The 17,668-nt window shown below is 53.2% G+C and overlaps 2 protein-coding genes across 3 annotated transcripts in view; both read left to right on the top strand.

The window, feature by feature from the left end:
* The first annotated feature begins 45 nt into the window (after positions 1–45).
* Positions 46–4,867, top strand: LOC139794436 (heme-binding protein 1-like). Its single transcript, XM_071739994.1, has 5 exons — positions 46–255; positions 512–597; positions 3,250–3,391; positions 3,524–3,707; positions 3,852–4,867. The coding sequence occupies exons 1-5, from the start codon at positions 93–95 to the stop codon at positions 4,024–4,026; spliced, it is 750 nt and encodes a 249-aa protein (XP_071596095.1). The 5' UTR covers positions 46–92; the 3' UTR covers positions 4,027–4,867.
* Positions 4,868–7,029: 2,162 nt separating this feature from the next.
* PTK7 (protein tyrosine kinase 7 (inactive)) overlaps positions 7,030–17,668 on the top strand; it is a 38,749-nt gene continuing 28,110 nt past the window's right edge. For both annotated transcript variants that reach the window (XM_071739995.1, XM_071739996.1), the window contains exon 1: positions 7,030–7,141. In XM_071739995.1, the coding sequence (XP_071596096.1) occupies positions 7,111–7,141 (31 nt within the window). In that variant the 5' untranslated portion in view covers positions 7,030–7,110. The remainder of the gene's footprint in view (positions 7,142–17,668) is intronic.

Genomic DNA, 17,668 nt, shown 5'->3' on the forward strand with positions numbered 1-17,668 from the left:
GGGGATAGCCTCATGACGACAGCGATGACGCCATACGGGGGGGGGAGGGGCTTCGGACTTCTTGCTTCCGGGTGCGCGGTGGGGTGAAAACTATGGCGCGCATCAGGCTGGAGGACCTGGACGGTCTGGACGAGGAGGAGGCAGCCGGTGGCGGGGAGGAGGATGAAGAGGAGGAGGATGAAGAGGAGGAACGGGGCCGTTTGTTTTCCCACTGGGAGGCCGTAGCCAGCACGCACCGAGTGAGCCTGCCCCGAGGTGAGCGCTGAGCCGCGCTGCGGCGGGGTCGGGGGCCGCTGCCCGGGCAGCCTGGAGGGAGTCCCCGAACCGGACCGCGGCGCGGACAGGGAAGGGAGCGCCCGGTGCAGCCGCCAAGAGCGGGTGAGCCCTTCTGAGGCCGGTAGCGAACCCTGCGAACCGGCGTCGGGTACCGGGGGGGGGCCCAGTGCACCGCAGGATTCCCTCTGCTCTCCAGCCGGGGCGAGCCTCGCCTCTCCTGTGCTTTGACTTGCAGACATGGCAGGCCCGATCGTCCAGATGACCCGGCACAGCCAGGCTCGAGAGCCCGTGCCGTACGTTACCCTCTCGCAGCATGAGGAGGTGAGCCCTGCTCCTCTCTGCACACCCAGGCCTTCATCCACTGCCTGCCCGTGGTGAGGCTGCTGCCGTGGGTGCTGCTGCCGAGCCCGGGGAGCAGGAGGAGCGTCCGCCTCGCAGAGGAGGTGGCCCCGGGTCGGCTTGCACACGCCGGCCTTGCGGAGGTTTCTGCAGAAGCACCGCGGCCCGGATGGCGGCTCTGTGTTGGCGCAGCATTCTGGCGTTCCTGCATCTTCTCCTATGTTGAGTCAATGGCAATGCTCAACTTCCTAGCCTTTATTTTATAATCGGACTGGTCTTGCTGCTTTCTCTGGTCCCGTGGCTTCCAGCTGTCTCCTTTACCAACCTATCCTCTGCTTGGGTGTGCACATCCGAGAGAGTGAATTTTCTGTTCCGAGCCTGCTCCCTGCCTTGCTCAAAACATCTTTTTGCATAGCTTGAAGTCCTGCTGCGTTTGTGTTTGTGCTGGTTACACGGCTACTGGTTGAGCTGAAGACCTCAGCTGGTGCAAGAGAAGGATGCTTCTGTGAGGAACACAGGGCCTGTGGCCCTGGCTATCAGACCTGAGCATGTGTTGTTGATTGTCACAACTGCCAATCTAAACATGGGAGCGTCTCTTGTTTTTGCTGGCTGAGTTGCACACTTCATCTCTTGCACAAAAGGGTGCCTCTGAGCTTTGAGAAATTACTGTGAAGAAGTACTTGTCAGACGGGTTCCTATGTCTCTGCAGGCTTGGTTGATCTTGCTACCAAGAAGACATCTGTCAATTGTCCTTTATGTGTGGAGAGCTTAGCCAGTTTCTTCTGGGCTGAGGTGCAGCACTCCTGCCTATAAAACACGTCTCAGCATGTGGGTTGTACAGCTCTGAACTGGGGCTTCACCACACTCCCTCTTCCCCTGTTCTTCTGAGTCCTAGGGATGTAGTTTGGGCTCTTCTTTACCTGTGCCAGTCCCAGGCAGGAATGGGCCCCCAGGACTTTGTGGAGCCTGAAGATCTTTTTTTGTTACTGGCATCCTCCCCATCCCCTCTGTGCCTAAGGAGGATTCTTGGAGTTTAACTCTGGGGCTGGGTGAGGAGATAGGAGCCACTTCCTGGCATTAGCGCTGGGGGGATGCTGGAGATGAGGCCTTCAAGGATATGTTTCCCTGGCTTGGGCCCAATCAGTAGCAACTTGGTTGCTCCTCCTGAGCTGTTAGTACTGCAAGCCCTTATACTCTTGGAGGCAAGTGGGTTATTATGCCACCTGCAGAGCCTTGCTCTGTCAGTACTCAGTCAAATTCCCCAACTCTCATTGCAGGGACAAGTTGCCACTGTGTGTGTGTGTAGCATCTTTACTCTTTCTCATAGTCAGGTCTCACCTTCTAGAGTGGTGGTGGTTAATAAAAGGATGAGGCTGTCAAAGGACCAGAGACTGTGATTTGCTGGTTTGGTAGGTTTATTCACAGGTGGTGTAGCAGACAAGAGCTGCAAATAGTCTAGAGATACTGGCAGTTTTCTTGCTCAGAAAATACTCATTCTCTGCTTTGATAGGTGGGACAGTAGCAGACATGGCCCCATCTAGAAGGCAAATGCTGGCTGGCCTGCAGTCTTTTGGAACATGCTTCTTCCTGCTACCCCACTGATGTACATGAGCAGCCCAGATGCCTCCTGCCTTTGGTTTGGCTGAGAAGAGGCCTGATTTGGGTGGAGGCACTGGGAAGCTCCAGTCAGTGTTGAGGCTGGTCACAGCTTCCTGGCTCAGTCACTGCCAGAACAGCTGAGGAGCACAGAAGTTTGGACAGGTGCCCTGAGCTCTGTGGAGCAAGATTGTCTCATGACTGCTTTAATCTGGCTGAGAGCAGGAAGATAGGTGCTGGCTACAACTTCTTAGCCCCTCTTTATGTGGTTCTTGTGGTTATAAATATGCCTTGAGCAGATCCAGATGCAATTTCTCCACTCTCCGTTGCCCCCTCTTCTGTGTTGGGTTTTTGCAGAAGACTGGGCATCTGTGCTAGAAACAGAGATTCTGACCCATCCAACAAAGTTGTCCCCTCTGCACCAGCTGTGTTCCTGTCTAATTCTCCTCCTGTCACTTCTTGCTATGGGAGAAGGATCTGAGAGGAGTCTTGTTCCAGTCTTCACAGCTCTTCTGGATGCTACAGCTCCTCTGTCAGAACTTTTCTCCTGCTGGGTAGGAGGCTTATTGCTTGGTATCCTCCATGCATAGAGTGCTCCAAGGAAAAGGCAGTGCACCTTGGAATCATAACAGCCTTACTGGAGGCCTCTGGGTGTCTGGAATCAGAAAAATCCTTGTGAGTAGGCAGGACAGCGACTGGAGAGGAGCAGAAAGTCCCATGCCCTCTGCTGAGGATGTGCTGCATTCCTTGTGCACGCCAGGAGCCTCCAAGCCTCCCTGCACCCTGTCCCCTGTCTGTGCCTTTCCTTTTGCTGATTTTTGCCCAGTGCTGTTAAATGTCCTTGTCCGAGGTGCGTGTGATGTCAGTTACTCTCACCTACTCCAGCCTCTCCTGCCAGCCACTGTCTACTAAGGGACCTCATCTTGGTAGGGTCCTGTCTCCCCACCTCTTGCCTGTCAGTGTTGGTGTTGCCACCCAAGCACTGCAGTGTTGTCAGCGTGCTTAACTCTCACCTGACTTGTCTGTGGCCTGTTCCAGTGTGAGGAAGCAGCCTACGAGGAGCGGTGGTACCCAGCTGGGAAGTGGGCGTGTGTCACCAAGGGGGAGCCCATGTATGAGCAGAGCATCTCCATGAGCTTCATGAAGCTCATGCGCTACATCTGCGAGGAAAACTCTGTAGGTGTGTGCTGGAGGGGGCTGGGAGGCTGTGCAGAGGGAGGGCCCTGCCACTCTTTGTCTGTAGCAAGGAGGAGGGCCGCCACCATGGACTCAGCTCTCTCACTGTGCCCATTGTTTTCCTCCCTCCTTCCAGGTTGTTATCTGGGCATGACAGTCCCAGTGCTCAACGAAATCCACCTGACCAAGGAGGGGACCGAGCTGGAGCGCGAGGTCGTAACTGCCTATTATCTCCCGGGAGAGTTCCAGCAAAACCCCCCTGTTCCCACAGACCCCGAAATCCACATCATTGAGAGGGCACCACTCCGGGTTATAACCAGGTGACCCCAGCACCAGAGGTGTTTTCTCAGCTCAGCAGAGGTGTATGAACTCCCCATGTAGCTGCTGTGGGGCAGAGGGATGGGAGCACTGGCTGTGGGAAGGTGTACTGTCTCTCTTAACTTACACTGCTCCCTTTGCTGCAGGGTTTTCTATGGGACAACCACTGAGGAGACAATTCTGCGAGAGATCAGTCTCTTCTGTGAGCTCTTGGGCTCCACAGACACTGTGCTCCAAGAAACCTACATCGTGGCTACTTATGAAAACCCCAGCATCCCTCAGCGCCGCAATGAGATTTGGTTCATCTGCCGAGCAGAGTGAGTCCCTCTGTGACCGCAAACCGTCCAGCGACTGGACCTGGTGTGATGGCAGTTCTGACCCACCATTCACCTACAAAATGACAGGAGACTGCGGGGTGGGTTTGCACTCTGCCCTGCGAGGGCCCGGTTGGGTGAAAACCTGCCTGGTCTGCACTTCACCTGCCCCTGCAGGAGCCAGCTGAGGATGGAGTTGGCGCCAAGGAGAGCCTCTGCAACAGGCTGCTGGTGGGAAGCACGTGGTGGGGCCTTGTGTAAGGCAATACCTGTGTGGGCTTGTGCAATGGGCTGGCTTGACCTGGACTTCTTTTAGCTCTGAGCTGGGGTTGCAGAGCTGTGCCAGGCGTGCTAGTGAGGCTTGTGGTTGGCAAAGTCACAAGCTGATGATGTCTAGAAGGCAAATGACTGTGTATGAACTGTGGAGCTCTGTCTGGGCTCTGGCCTGCTTCCTATGAGAATGGAGCCTCCCAGATGGAGCCACTGAAATGCTGCAACGGGGAAAGCAGGGTTCAAAGGGGAAAGGTCTCACCAAAAGTGAGAGGTATATTCTGTATGTTTCCTGCTGGGGTGGCTCTCTTTGGACTGCTGGTTGCTTCCCTGACTCACTCACCATCTCTCAGCCAGGACTGGGGTTCTGGCAGCTGTTGTCCATCAGCTGTGGGTGTGATTTTTCAGACCTGCTGCAAGCTGAGAGCAACAGGCCCTGAGAGCAGCAGCAGCAGCAGCAGCAGCACCACTGTGTGCTGTGTTGTGCATTGACCAGTGAGTTTCACATCCATTAATACCATCATGCTTTCCTGGGGGAAGCTGGTGGTGCCAATGGTAAATAAACCCAGCTCAAACCACTGCAGCTGCAGATTACTGATGGTGGGGATGGGAGGTGCCCAGGTTGGTTTGGGAAGGGCCTTGTTCTCTCCCTCTTCAGGATGCACGAGGCTACAAAGCCGTGGCTAATTAGAAGGGCTCTAATGTTTGCTGAGGCTATGACCTCATGTTCAGGTTACAAACAGCCTCTGCTTTGCTGCACAGGCTGCTTACATTGCTGCTACAAACAACTGTGGCCATACTCCTTTGCAGGTAAGGGGGTTTTCTGTTGGATGGGGTATGCTCTAGCCTCATATTTCCCCTGTGAAAAAGGCTGGCTTTTTTGTGCTGCATATGGGTGCCTGATCTTGGGGGCTGAGAATCTGAGTGTGACTGCACATTGTTCTGGTTGGCTGCAGGAACTGGTGTATTTTTGCAGGGATATGCTTAACTGTCTTAGTGTGGAGGGACTTCTGGCTGCTTCTGACCCACTTTTCCACGGAGTTTCCTCCTCCTGTAACTGGAGATGTGCTGTGTGCCTCACCTCCTGCTGTTCAAAATCTGGCCCTACAGTGCAGCTGGAGAGGAAGGAGGGAAAGGCCAGCTCCATGGTCTCATTGCCCTAGCAGTGCAGGTAACTTCTGCCACTCTGTTTTCCAGTCAGATGCTGTTCACTGCCCTGTCCAGGCTGGTTTCCCCTCTGGCAGTGAGGAAGCCTGGCTGCCCAGTCTGTGGCTGTGAGGAGAACAGGGCCAAGCATGTCCACAGCTCTTCTCTTCAAGGGAGCAAGGTAGCTTCAGGCAGAGCCTGGGTAAGCACAGAGCAGACAGTGGTTTCCTGGGTATCTTGGGTTGCAGTGTTGGTCCCTGGAGTACTACAGGCATGTAGAGCTGGGCAGGTGACAGCCTGCAGCTCTGAGGCCTGATGTGGCAAGTGCTCCTCAGATAAGAGTAACGATACCTGGACTGGCTCAGTTCATTCCTGGGGAGGGAGAAGCTATTATTTCCTTTAAGTGAGGCTGGAATCTGGTGCCTTGGTGTCAGTGGGAGGGACAAGTCAGCTGGCATGTGTGGTACAGAGACCCTGTCGCTTCCTACACATCATCTGTTTTGCTTGCTTACTGTGGGCTTGCACGTGGAAGCAAAACTCACTTTCTAGCGCTTGCTGAATAGGCAACCACTTCCTCTGAGGCTGCTTGGTCCCCGACCACAATCAGGACTGCTTTTGGTGACAGGAAGCGGTGACTTTCCTATGAGGGAAGACAGGTTTGCGGCTACTGGCAAAGCCGCGCAGCCACCCGCCCTCTTGGGGCCGCTGTGTGGTGTCCCAGGCCCTGCTAGATGGTGGCGATGGCTTCTGGTGCAGCACCCGGCTTGGCACCACCGCACGGGACAGCAGGCATGCTCCAATCCTGTGCCACAAGCTTTGCTGAGTCAAGGTTTCAGCATCCTCTGTGATGGATTCAGCAGCGCTCTCAAAGTACGAGTCTGAGGGCGAGTCTTTCAGACGGTGCCAAAAAGCAGCTTGCATTTCGGAGGCTTCACAAGCTGACCTTGGGAGCTGCAGCTGCCGGAGCTGGTGGCACAGGGCTGCAGCAAGGCTTCGCGGGAGGTGTTCGCTCGGCCAGGGAGGCTTTCAGCTTGCGCGGTGCAGGTTGCCCAGAACAGCTTGCACTGGCGCGCCCCGACTTTGGGTGCCGGGGAGGAGCAGGTAATGTCTTGTGCAGTTGCTGGAACTGCGTGTCCAGCCCTCTGCCCATCGTGGGGGGCCGAGCTTCTGGTTCCCAGGTCCCCCTGTGCTTTCACAGGGCCTCTCAACAACGGTTGAGTATTAGGGGAGCTTCAACCATGAACAAGCAGCCCATCTGCGAGGAGCCCCGTGGCGGGGAGGGAGCTCAGTTGCCGCCTCGCTGCTCCGGACACCCGACGCTAGGGCTTGCGGCGGACAGAAGCAGAGGGGTCCCAGCCGGCCAGGCCAAGGTCTCGTCCCGTGTGTCGAGGAGGGTCGGCGGCCGCCTCGGCTCCTCAGCGACCCTTCGGCGGACGGTGCGAACCAGCCCCAGGGGCCGGAGTGAAGAAAGAGGGGCGGTGACCCGGGCACTGCCCCCATCGGCCACGCTCCCCCCGACCCACCACCGCCCACGGGGACCCCGCTCCCCCCGACCCACCGCCCGGGCCCCGCCCGGTTTCCGGTGTCCGCCCCGCCCCCGGAAGCCCCTCCCGGCGGCGGCAGGCGGGGCGGCGGCATGGTCATGGGCCGGGGTGAGCAGTGACCGGCGTGGAGGATGGCGGCGGTGCGGGCGCTGCTGATGCTGGGTGAGTTCGGCTGGGCCAGGCGCCGCGGCCTGCCCCGCCCCACCCCGCCCTGGGGTGCGGGTCCCGGTGCGCGCCCGCGGCTTCGGCCCGCTCCTGCCTCCCGGGGCCCGCCGGTAAGGCGGAGGCGGAGTGGGGTCCGCGGCCACCGCCCCTGCGGGGTGGGGGCGGTTCGGTGGCCTCCCGGGACGAGCTAGTCGGTGATTCGGACCGCCCAGTTTCCCGTGAGTTTGGCGGTGATGGAGTCCGGCGGTCCGGGACGGGTCCGCTCGGCCCGCGGGGCTCCGGCTCCCAGCAGGGACTGCACGGGGCCCCGTTGCTTCGACCCCCGGAGGGCGGCCGTGCCCCCGCCCCGACGAGCCCCGCCGCGCTGCGGGAGCCGCCGGAGCGCCTCGCTCCGTCTCCCCTTCCTGGCGTGCGCCGGCTCGCCCTCGCCCGCCCGCTGGTGAGAGGGAGCGCCGTGCTTAAATGAACTGGGGATGCAAATGCGGCAGACACTCGCCGTCTGGGAAATGGCGAACAGGCACTCCCGGGAGGTGGCTCTCGGAGCCCCCCTCTCCGTGGGTTTGCGCCCACCCCTTCTCCCCCGCCCCAAACCTCGCAGCCTCTCCGGGTCCTGTGGTGAGGGCTGACACCGGGGAAAGCTTCTTGTGTGCAGCAGCGAGTGGTTTTATCCGTGAAATCTGAGCGGATAAAAAAAAAACCTAACAACCCATCAGGCACGCAGTGAACTCCCGACCGGAGAAAACTGCCCTCCCAACTGCTGAGGGGATTTTCTGCTCTCTTGCTGAGCACGTCTGGATGAGCCATCCCCCTTCATGCCATCCATTTTCTCTGTTGAGCAGGGATGGGGCCAGCCAGCCTTCCTGCCGGTTCCCAGCTCTGCCATCCTCAACATTGGTAGCAGAGTTCTTGCAGGCGGCTGCTTGATTTTCCTGGCTGCTGCTTCTTTTCACGGTGTTCATCTCCAGCTGCAAGGCTAAAACCCACCTCCCCTCCCTCTGCTCTCTGTTGTTTCTCCCTCCTGGCCTCCTAGTGCTGTTTTCCTTGCCTGAGGAGCCCCAGTTTTTGGCTGTGGTGCAGGAGTCACAGGGCCAAGAGCTGGTTTCCAGCCTGGCTTTGAAGGATCCCGTCTCTTCCTCATGCCATGCTGCCGTTTCTCATCCCTTTCAGTTGGGAACCCTGCAGCCAGGGTCCTGCATCATGCCAGCACCCCCTTGTAGTCCCTCATACATCACTGTGCACAGCTGTACAGTTTTCTTTGTAGTTTCTGCTGTAAAATCAAGAGTTTATCTTAGTCCTAACACCTGGGGATGGATGGGACAATACTGCCACTGAGGGAAAGGTATTTATAGCACTGCTATTGCTTGTTGCATATCTCCAACCGTGGCTGAGCCCTGCTGCCTGGCTGCAAGTCATGTCCAGTTTACAGCTGATAAGCACAAAAGCAGCGCTTATTTAGCTGATTAGTGCTGTTTGTTGCCAATTGCTTTGGCAGCCTAATGAGAAGGCAGTTTCTGGAGGGAGAATTCATGCTTTGATTTGCCTCTGGTTTGGAGCCACCAGGTGCTGTGGACTTGCCACAGCATTTGCCTGCCTGCCTGCCAGTGTGCCGCCACCGGCAGCAGGGATGTGCAGGCCTGCCCATGAGGAGTGTCTGCAACCTTCCCTGCCAGCATACTTCCCTCTCCAGTTGCTGGAGTTTTTTACTGCTTCAAGCAAGTACTCTCCTTGTTTCTCCTGCTCAGCACAGGACCATGTCCTACAGCACTGGGAGCAATATGCTGCTGTCCATCATAGGCACCAGCAGCCTGGCTGAAATGTACAGTTTGATGTTTGGGTTTTACAGGCTACTGGTAAGTTTTGTGGGTCGCAGGGCAGTGTCTGCCTTTGCCTTGTGGATGCTGTTTGGAGAGAGGGGTTGGGAAAGACTCGTGAACTGAGGGCTCCATGGCTCCCATGGATCCTTTCTGTGATCCTCCTTTGCCACGTATGTGTTCCAGAAGTGCTCGGTGCCTGGACTGCTGGTCCCTATTTCTCCATTTCCGTTGTTCAGTGAAGCTGTGATCTTCCTGACAATGACACTACAGCTGGCTGCTGCTGGAACATGTGGTTGAAATGATAGCAGAGGAAATATTTGCTGAGTCAACCGTTCTTTAAAGCTAAAAAACCCCTAATGGTCTATTTTATTCTGGAAGTGCCTTCTTGTCCAGTGTTAAGCTGTATATTCCTGTATGGCAGTGTCATTCTTGTACTTACTAGAAAGCTTGTTCCTAAAAAAGAAAACCTCTGAAAACAGGAATGATCAGCAAGGATGTGGGAATTTCTCTTGGGCTTAAGGGGTCCAGAATAAATTTCCAATAGTACAGCTTGAGTGACTTTCACTCTTTGAGCCGGAGCTGACATCTGTTTTCCAGTGGTCCCAAGTCCTCTGCAGCTAGACCAAATACTGTGATAGGTGATTTGAGTGAGCATCCCTTAAGCAGGCAAAAAGTTGTGCTGCTCAGGAAATTTCTGGTCTGTTTTGGGGCAAAGCAGTAACAAGCCAATACTATTAATTTCTTATAAGGCACGCAGTCCTATTTAGGACTTGTCTGTGCTCAGGCTGTAACCCTGTTGTGGCAGGAGCTTCAAAGGCATGGCAGTTCCAGGGTCATGGCTGTAGACGCTTCTTTGTCTGCACAGTGGGTCCTGGACCATTCAGAACATGCACCAACCAGAGCATTGTGGTGTTCTGCATCCTTTAAAGATGGTGATCTCTTAGTTGATCTGGAACAAGACCATCTTCTAAGGGCAGATAGGCAGATGTTTAAACTGCAGCAAGCATCTGTATTTAGTTGCATGCTGGGTAATGAATGCTTTTGCTGATTGAAGCATGTTTCCTCCCAGTCTGCTAGAGCCCTCTTGCTTAAGAGAGGTGGGTGGCTGGCACAGCACACCTGTGTGTTGCTCAGGTGGATAGGTCTCACCTTGTTTGACCAAAAGCTGGTCGGTGTTGCATCCAAGCAGACAGGCATATGTGTCCTGGTAGGGCAGGCTGTACTTTCTCCAAAGGCCATGGAGCCCAAAGGGAATATGCAGAACAAGGTAGGAAAGGAGTGGGAAGACAAGAGCCTGGCAAGAACATGGGGCCAGGCTGTCTGTAAGCGATAAGGCACTTAAAAAAGATCTGAAGGCCTGGTTACAGGTATTTACTGGGGGAACTTTACACTAATATTTTTCTTCCCTTTGTTGCAATTAATCTGCTATTTGAGCTGCAAAGATCAAAGCTGCCTTCCAGCAGGCACACGTGGACTTAAGTAAATAGCTGGACTTACACCTCTCTCCAGTGAATAAACACTCTTTCCTCTCTGAACATTTTCAAGCGTAGCTCTCAGGCCTGGAATGTAAAATATTTCACATTAGCAGTGGGTGTTTCCACTGCTTTCGATATTTGGGAACTTGGAACAAATGCTTATTTAGCAGCAGACAGACTTGGGTACAAACGTGCTCTTTGTGAAGGCAGTTTGCTGCTGTGGTGTTTGCAGGAACACTCCCCTGGGACTGGAGGACATGCGATTGTTTGTCCAGACCCCAAGGAAATGGGTGTCGTTCTCCTGACATGAGTGGTGATCTCATGGGCTGGGAGAGGCAGCTCTTTGGAGGCCTGTAGGGCAGCGAGGCTGACAAGATGCTTGGCAGATGCACAGGAGCATTCTCCTTTGTGATGATTTAAGTGGTGGGGGCTGTTAATGTTGGGTTTGGGGAGCTGTGAGCTAGCACAGTGGATTTTGCTGTGTAAGTGAAAGAGGCAGCTCTATCAGTTCACCTCCCCAAGCCCTCAGGTGAACATGTTTGGTGTGGCAATACCTCCTGGAGAAGGATGTGGCTGAGGTGGAAGAAGGGCAGGTGTAGTGTCTTTTATAAGAAATCATCTGTGTCTTGGGGGAGAGGGGGAGTTGAAGAGGTGATTTGACAATTGGTTCTCAGCCATCAGCGGGCATTTCAGCATAGCAGAGGTGGTGGGTGCTGTGTGTCCTGTTTCCATGTCCTGATGCTTGCCTGGAGGATGTTAGGAGGTGTCATCCAAGAGGAGCTTGTAAATGCCTTTGATCTGTTAGAAAAGCAGACAATACATTACACAGTGGGGTTAAAGGGCTGCGCTGGAAATGTAGCATACCTTCTGCACTGGCTTGCCTGGAAGAAGCAATCCCACTGCTCACGAGTGTCTGAATTGGAAGAACAGTTGCCTGAGATTTCTTCTAAATGTTCTTTTCCACTGAAGGAGAGTTGGGTGCAGGGTTGTTGCAGTGAAACTCATGTGGGCTCCTGAGACTGGAAGCACATTTATTGCATTAAACAGTTGCAACTCTCCAGGTCCAGGCTGTGAGCATGCATGCTGCCTCTATTCAGGTTGCATAGAGTCTTGTCCAAAGGTTTGCCTGGTGTTTCCTCTTGTTTCTGCCTGCTTTGGCACATGCAGCACGGTGAGGATGAACCCATGCCATCCTGTCAAGGCAGGGACTCCATTTCGAGTCATTCCTTTGTTCTGGGGAAATACTTGGCAGCAAGTGCTGTTCTCCTGTGTTTACTTGTGTCTCCTTTTAATCTGTTCAGCCCCTGCCGAGTAGCTGTGGAAGATCTTCAAGCCAAACACAAGTGGTCTTTGTTTCAAAGCATCAATTTGTGTTGGCAGCCAGGTCTGCAGCGCATGTGCTTTTCATTGACTGCTGCTTCAGCTCCGTTCCTCACTCTTGCCAGCTTTTTTTTTTTTTTTTTTTTTTTTTTTTTTTTTTTTTTTTTTTTTTTAATTTAATGCAAAAATGTTTTTCCTGAGCTTTGAGGGCTGAGCCATACAGTACTTCTAGTCTTAATTTAAACCTTGCCTTTTTCGGGGAAGCAATCTAAGGCTGTGCACAGGACAAACTGCTTTCCTCTCCTCTGAGAGGTAACTAATACCGTGCTGTCTGATCAGCGAAGAGAGGCAAGGGGGACTTCAGAGTGGTTTGCAAGCTTTTGAAAACCTGGTCTGTGTGCCTGGGAGGAGGAGTTTTGGTGTGTTGGCCCAGCTTGGCTGTTCCAGAGCCTGCTTGTCTTAGAGCACTTTGGGAAGGTTAATGGATAAGGTGCTTTTGTTGATACTCTTTGCAGACTGCTAACTACCTGGGGCTGCTCTTTTGATTTGGTCAGCTTTCAAAAATCCATCCTCCATTCTCCAGTTTTACTCTCTTGAAGGGCCCTTTTGACCCTCCTTCTTCAAGGACTTCTCTTGAAAACACATTTTAAGCCTTAAAAATATTAGGTGACATACTTAAGATGTTCCTGTTGATAGTGAGCAGATGGATGCTTGGGCTGCCCAGGTGCCCCAGAGAGCAGAAGTGAAAACTATCCAGATCCAACCACAGAATTCAGACTGGGACTTGTCAGGGTGGAACCTTGCAATGATGAGTTCTTGTGAACTCCCTGTCCCCTTGCACAGTCCATGAACACAAATTGTGTGTCTGGAGATGAGGCATAGCTGTTTTTAATGGATAATTCCTCGTGTGAGATGGAGCTTGGCAGTGGAAAATCAATGGCCTGTTTTGTCCTGGTCAAATTAAGCTGTGATTTGAATACATCAGGTGGGAAGCTTGGCATCTGTAGACTGGGGTTTGCACTGGGACCCTGAATATATTTGAGTTGAATCCACTGCTGTAAGATGGTCTGGACCTCTGTGAGGCTGTGGGATATCTTGGATTGTTGTTGTTCAGGATGATGAACAAAGAAGACTGAAATGAGCAGGCTCCCATCTGAAAAGTGGGGTGACACACTGGATTTTAGGTATGTGAACCCTCCTGCTCTGGAAAGTGAAATGTTTCAGGCTGGAAGAAAGCAATGACACACACACGGGGTTGCTGCCTGTACTGAGAGCTTGTGCACGCAGGGGCTGGGGTTTGAGTGAGTGATTATTAGAAGTTTGCTTGTATTTCAGCTCCTGGTCAACATACGTTCAGTTCCTAGATGACTTCTGTCCTGGAGAACAGGAATGTCTGTGAGCATTTTGCACTCAGACCTCAGTGCTAATGTCAGATACTTGTTTTCTGGCTAGCTTTGAGGTGACAGGCTTTATAACTTTTCTTCTCCTGGGATGCCGTTCTGAGATTAAGTTTGTTTACATCTGGGTACAGCTTGGGTGACTCTGGAAAGCAGCCAAGACAGCACCCTCCTGTTGATATGGGCGTGCTGTCAAGTTGGCTCTGTCTTCCGTCACCCCAAGCCAGAGGGCTTTGTCACCAGAGCCACGGCACAGGGAGGCCAAGCCCCATTCTGGCTGCAGCATGGAGGCTTATGCGCCTCTGGGCAGCTCTGTGCAGGGTTGTCCTTGCTGTCGAGCATGATGCTGACACAAGATAGCCATGGAATTGCTTAAGACCAACTATAAACACTCCTCCTCATTAAGGTTGCTCCTTAGCTTCTTTAGGAGCACAAAGCAAGCCTTTGATTCCAGACTGTGCAGTGACTCTCCAAATGGTTAAAGGCAGGACAAGCTATGGCTTGCAAGTGCCTTTGTTGCTTTCCATGCAGTGTGCTTTGGTGTGTGTGTCCTGGCTCTGCTGGGGAAGCCCATCACTTGTGTGGCTCTGCTGAAGCCACTGGCACTGCCTGTGTCAGTGGGAAGCTTTTGTGGGAGGAAAGGCTGTGGCTTTTGTCTTTCCCAGCAAAAACAAGATGAGGCAAGATAAATCCAGGTGGTCTTGTAAGGTACCACACAGGCCAGTGCATCCAGCTCTCCCGAGCCATCCATAGGAGCATAGATGGGTTTGTGCTGCTGAGGGTAAGTCGTTCAGTTGCCTCTGCAGCTGCCCTGGAGAAGGGCCAACATTGAAAGTCTCCTCTAGCAGTTGAAGAATTGTGAAAACAGACTTTGAACCAAAGAAATCGGGTCTTCCTGTGAGCTACTTGGTGTTCTTCATTCCTATCCTCAGTACTGCCTGCTGTGAACATCTGGGAAGCATCTGAGAGCACCTTCCAGGTGCTATGAGAGTGCCCAGTTTCCTGGGCTAAGCCTCCTTCTGTAGCAGTGAGATGGTTGGATGTCAGCCAGTTATTTTGAGATCACCCTTTCCTCCATCCAGGTTTGAAAAGAGGTTTTCCCATCATATTCCAAACAAACGCCAAGCTGTAAAGGTGACATGGGTGATTTTTCTCTGCTGAGTTAGCTCCTGGTGGGTCTCACTGCATGCTGTGTGTGCTTGCAGCCTTCAGCTTTCCAGTAATGCAAAGAGAAGGATCTGGATGAAATGTGCAGACCTGTGGGGCCTAGTTGGAGACAGATGTGGGGAATTGTGGGTGGTGGCTTTTAGACAGGAGGAAGTGGAAAGGCTTCTTGCTGGGGTCTCACCTGGTACAGCAGTATTGACCCTTTTGCCCAGGACCTGCTCTTGTGGCCTTGCTGGGATATGGCCTTGCTTCCCACTCTCTGAAGATACTCTTCTGTGTAGCTCCTGTGCAGACAAAGATGTGCCATGGGTTTGGCTGGAGCAGTCCATTTTACCTGGATTCCCAAGTGGACATAGAGACCCAGGTACCTGTAGAGATCTCCACACAACTTCTCACAAGCCAGGACCTGGTTGTTGGGCATCTGTTGCCACTGTTTGTGTGCTTTCTTGGCATTTGGTTGTTGAGGATGTCCTTGTGCTCTTCCCACTGTTGTATTGGTGGTGGTCTGATAAAAAAATCCTTGTTCTCCAGATACATTGGGAATCAGCTGTCCTGCCACTATGAAGAAAAGCACTTGTTTTTCAAGGAGATCTGGTTACTGTGAATTTCTGGCTCTGTGAGTCTATTATACCTGAGCTTTTCTTTAATTTGCCACTGGGGCTTTGAATTAGATCTGCCTGTACCAAGCATTCTGCCTAGTTATTGATTTGTAAAAGTATTCCAGAAAATGCCCTGCTTGCATATTCTTCCCGCTGAATGACTTTTCTCTATTTTTAGCTGAGTGGTAATGTAGCAATGTCTCATAGAGAAGCTACCTTTTAATATTGCATGAGCAGAGGAAGCATTAGCTTCTCTGTCTACTTTCCTCTTTTTTTGTGGCTTTTGATATAGATTAATAAAGTGCTGTAATAAAAATAAACTAGGGAACTCTTCTCTGCACCCTCTTTGCTTTCAGCAGTGATAGTGCTAATCCACCCTCTCCCAGGTGATGTTTCCCTCAAGAGGCAGGTCCTGGGCCATGGGTGGGCAGCAGTTCTGCCCTGCACAGCCATAAATGGTGATTGTGGAATGGGGCTGGTCTTCAGCTTTCCAGTAATGCAAAGAGAAGGATCGGGATGAAATGTGCAGGCCTATGGGGCCTAGTTGGAGACAGATGTGGGGAATTGTGGGTGGTGGCTTTTAGGCAGGAGGAAGGCAGTGAGGAGATAGGCTGGAAATGGATGTGCAACATGCAGCAGCTGCTGTGATAGTAACTCCAGAAACTCTTGTGAGGAGCAACATGGAAATGATACCAACCCAGAGAGAAGCCCTGGGCAACCAGTACCCCTCTGCAAGCTTCAGGTGCAGGCAGAGGTCAAACCCCACCAGTACAGAGCCCATGTAAATAGGACAGCCACCAATGCAGCCAGTAGCACAAGGCCTAGTTCAGGTGTCTCCTCAATGTCTTTTGGCAGCTCCCCTTGTCTCTGGTGCTGCTGGATGCTCGGGGCAATTTTTGGCTTGCAGCACAATGGTGGCTGCTAGGAAAAGCCGGTGTGTGTGTTGTTGGGAGCACCTTTCCTGGGAGCTTCTTCCTATGGGAGGGGAGCAAACAGGTCAAACCTGCAGTAAACCAAGTGGCAAAGCAGGATGCTCCAGAGACTCGGTCACCTCAAGCTTGACCCACAGCACAGCCTTGCCCCGTCGGGAGTTCATCTGCAGAATTGCCCCTGATGTGTGTGGCACCCCCAGCCTCTGTGCCATCCCCTTGCTGCTGGGAAGGCAGAGTGGTTGGATGCATGCTGGTGGGTGGGCTGTGTAGAGGCAGCTGCATGGAGGGGTGCACAGCTGAATCCCTGCAGCAGTTGCCACGGCACGGGTGTCATTTTCAAGACTATGGCGCTGAATGAACCAATTCTTCCATGAGCTATATATAAGCTGTCTGGAGAGCCTGGCCAGCTGGATCTTCCTGGATTCAGGAAGCAAATCCTATGATTTCTGTATTCATAGCAAATCCATCTGATTCTCTACAGGCAGATAACTGAGGGAAAACTGACTGTAAATATACTGCCGTGACCTGCAGAGAGATTTAAAATATTTATCCCAGAGCAGGGTTTGGGAGATAAATAAGCTCCCTGTCTGCTGCCTTGCACACAAGGCTCGGGAGCGCAGCTGTCCCTTTGTCCCCAAGCCTTAAGAGTCCTCCTTGGAGCTGGAGAGTTGTTTACAGGTGGGCTTGAAATCCCTGTTGGATACTGTAAACATACAGCTGTTGGCAAAACAGGGGGACATGAAGGGTCCTTGTGCTGGTGTAGATGTGAGTTCTTGTCTGCACCCTTACTCCCCCCAGCCAGCCTCCACCTCCCATCCAGCTGCTCTCAAGGGTCTTTCTGGAGCTTACTGTCGAGTCATGTCTGGCTGGGGGTCTGCTGGGTAAGGTTGTAACCCACATGCCTCTTGAAGAAAGCAAGATCTGCAAGATATCCTGACCAAGCACATCTGAAACCAGTGCAGATTCAAGTGGTACTGGGGGGGGAGATTTTCCTCCTCCCAGTGGGTTTGGTGGCAGCATGTGGAGGAGCGACTCTCTCTAGCAGCTTCAGTGCCAACTGCTTTGTTCTCCAACAGTCCTGGGACAGTGCAAGGACTTACTGGCAGGAGTGTGCCATGCCCAGTGCAGCCTTGGCCCAAGTGCTGACCTGACAGCCTTGCTGCATGGAGGGGAGCCAGCTCTGAGCAGGAGCCTTGTCTTCTCTGATGGTCTGTTGATGAAACAGCTGGCTTTGCTTGGAGGCCTTGCGTGCATGCTTCTCTTTGCATTGCTCTCCTTACCCTGGCCTCTTCCTCCTCCCACTCCACATCCCTCTTTTGTCTCTCTCTACAGCCTGTGTTTTCATTCTCTGGGCTGTCCAGGGCTCCTATTTGCTGAAGAGAAGTACTAGGCAGCTTTATGGAGTTTGTTCTTTTTTTTTTTTTTTTCCTGTCATCTCCTGTTCGGCCATTTCAGCTGGAACAGGATGAATGTGAAGCCCTGGGCAGAGGCTCCCTCTGCACACACCAGTGCTGTTGGGGAGGAATCCCTCTTGGCTGGGCTAGGGATGAGGAAGGGGTGTGAGGATGTAGCCGAGAGCATTCCTGTGATACTTGGAGGTGCTGGCTTCAGCTACCCTGAGGCAAATTCTCACCCACACCTTGTGGGTGAAGCAAAGCAGCCTTGATGCCACAGGGTGTCACCTCCAGCCCCAGGGCAAGGAGTGCTAAGCCCTGAGCCAGCTTTGTTGGAGCCTTTCCCTACTGGCAGGACCGACCTGGCTGTTCAGTGCCACCTGGGTTCTCCTTTACCACCTGAGAGTTTTGCTTGGTAAAGACTTT

Source organism: Heliangelus exortis, chromosome 3, assembly GCF_036169615.1.
Source record: "Heliangelus exortis chromosome 3, bHelExo1.hap1, whole genome shotgun sequence".
Classification (NCBI taxonomy): domain Eukaryota; kingdom Metazoa; phylum Chordata; class Aves; order Apodiformes; family Trochilidae; genus Heliangelus; species Heliangelus exortis.

Excerpts from the sequence above, each read along its gene's own strand:
- LOC139794436 (XM_071739994.1), top strand. The coding sequence starts at position 93 with ATGGCGCGCATCAGGCTGGAGGACCTGGACGGTCTGGACGAGGAGGAG. Across the intron at positions 598-3,249 it reads CCCTCTCGCAGCATGAGGAG|TGTGAGGAAGCAGCCTACGA; the intron begins GTGAGCCCTGCT and ends GGCCTGTTCCAG. Across the intron at positions 3,392-3,523 it reads CTGCGAGGAAAACTCTGTAG|GTTGTTATCTGGGCATGACA; the intron begins GTGTGTGCTGGA and ends CCCTCCTTCCAG.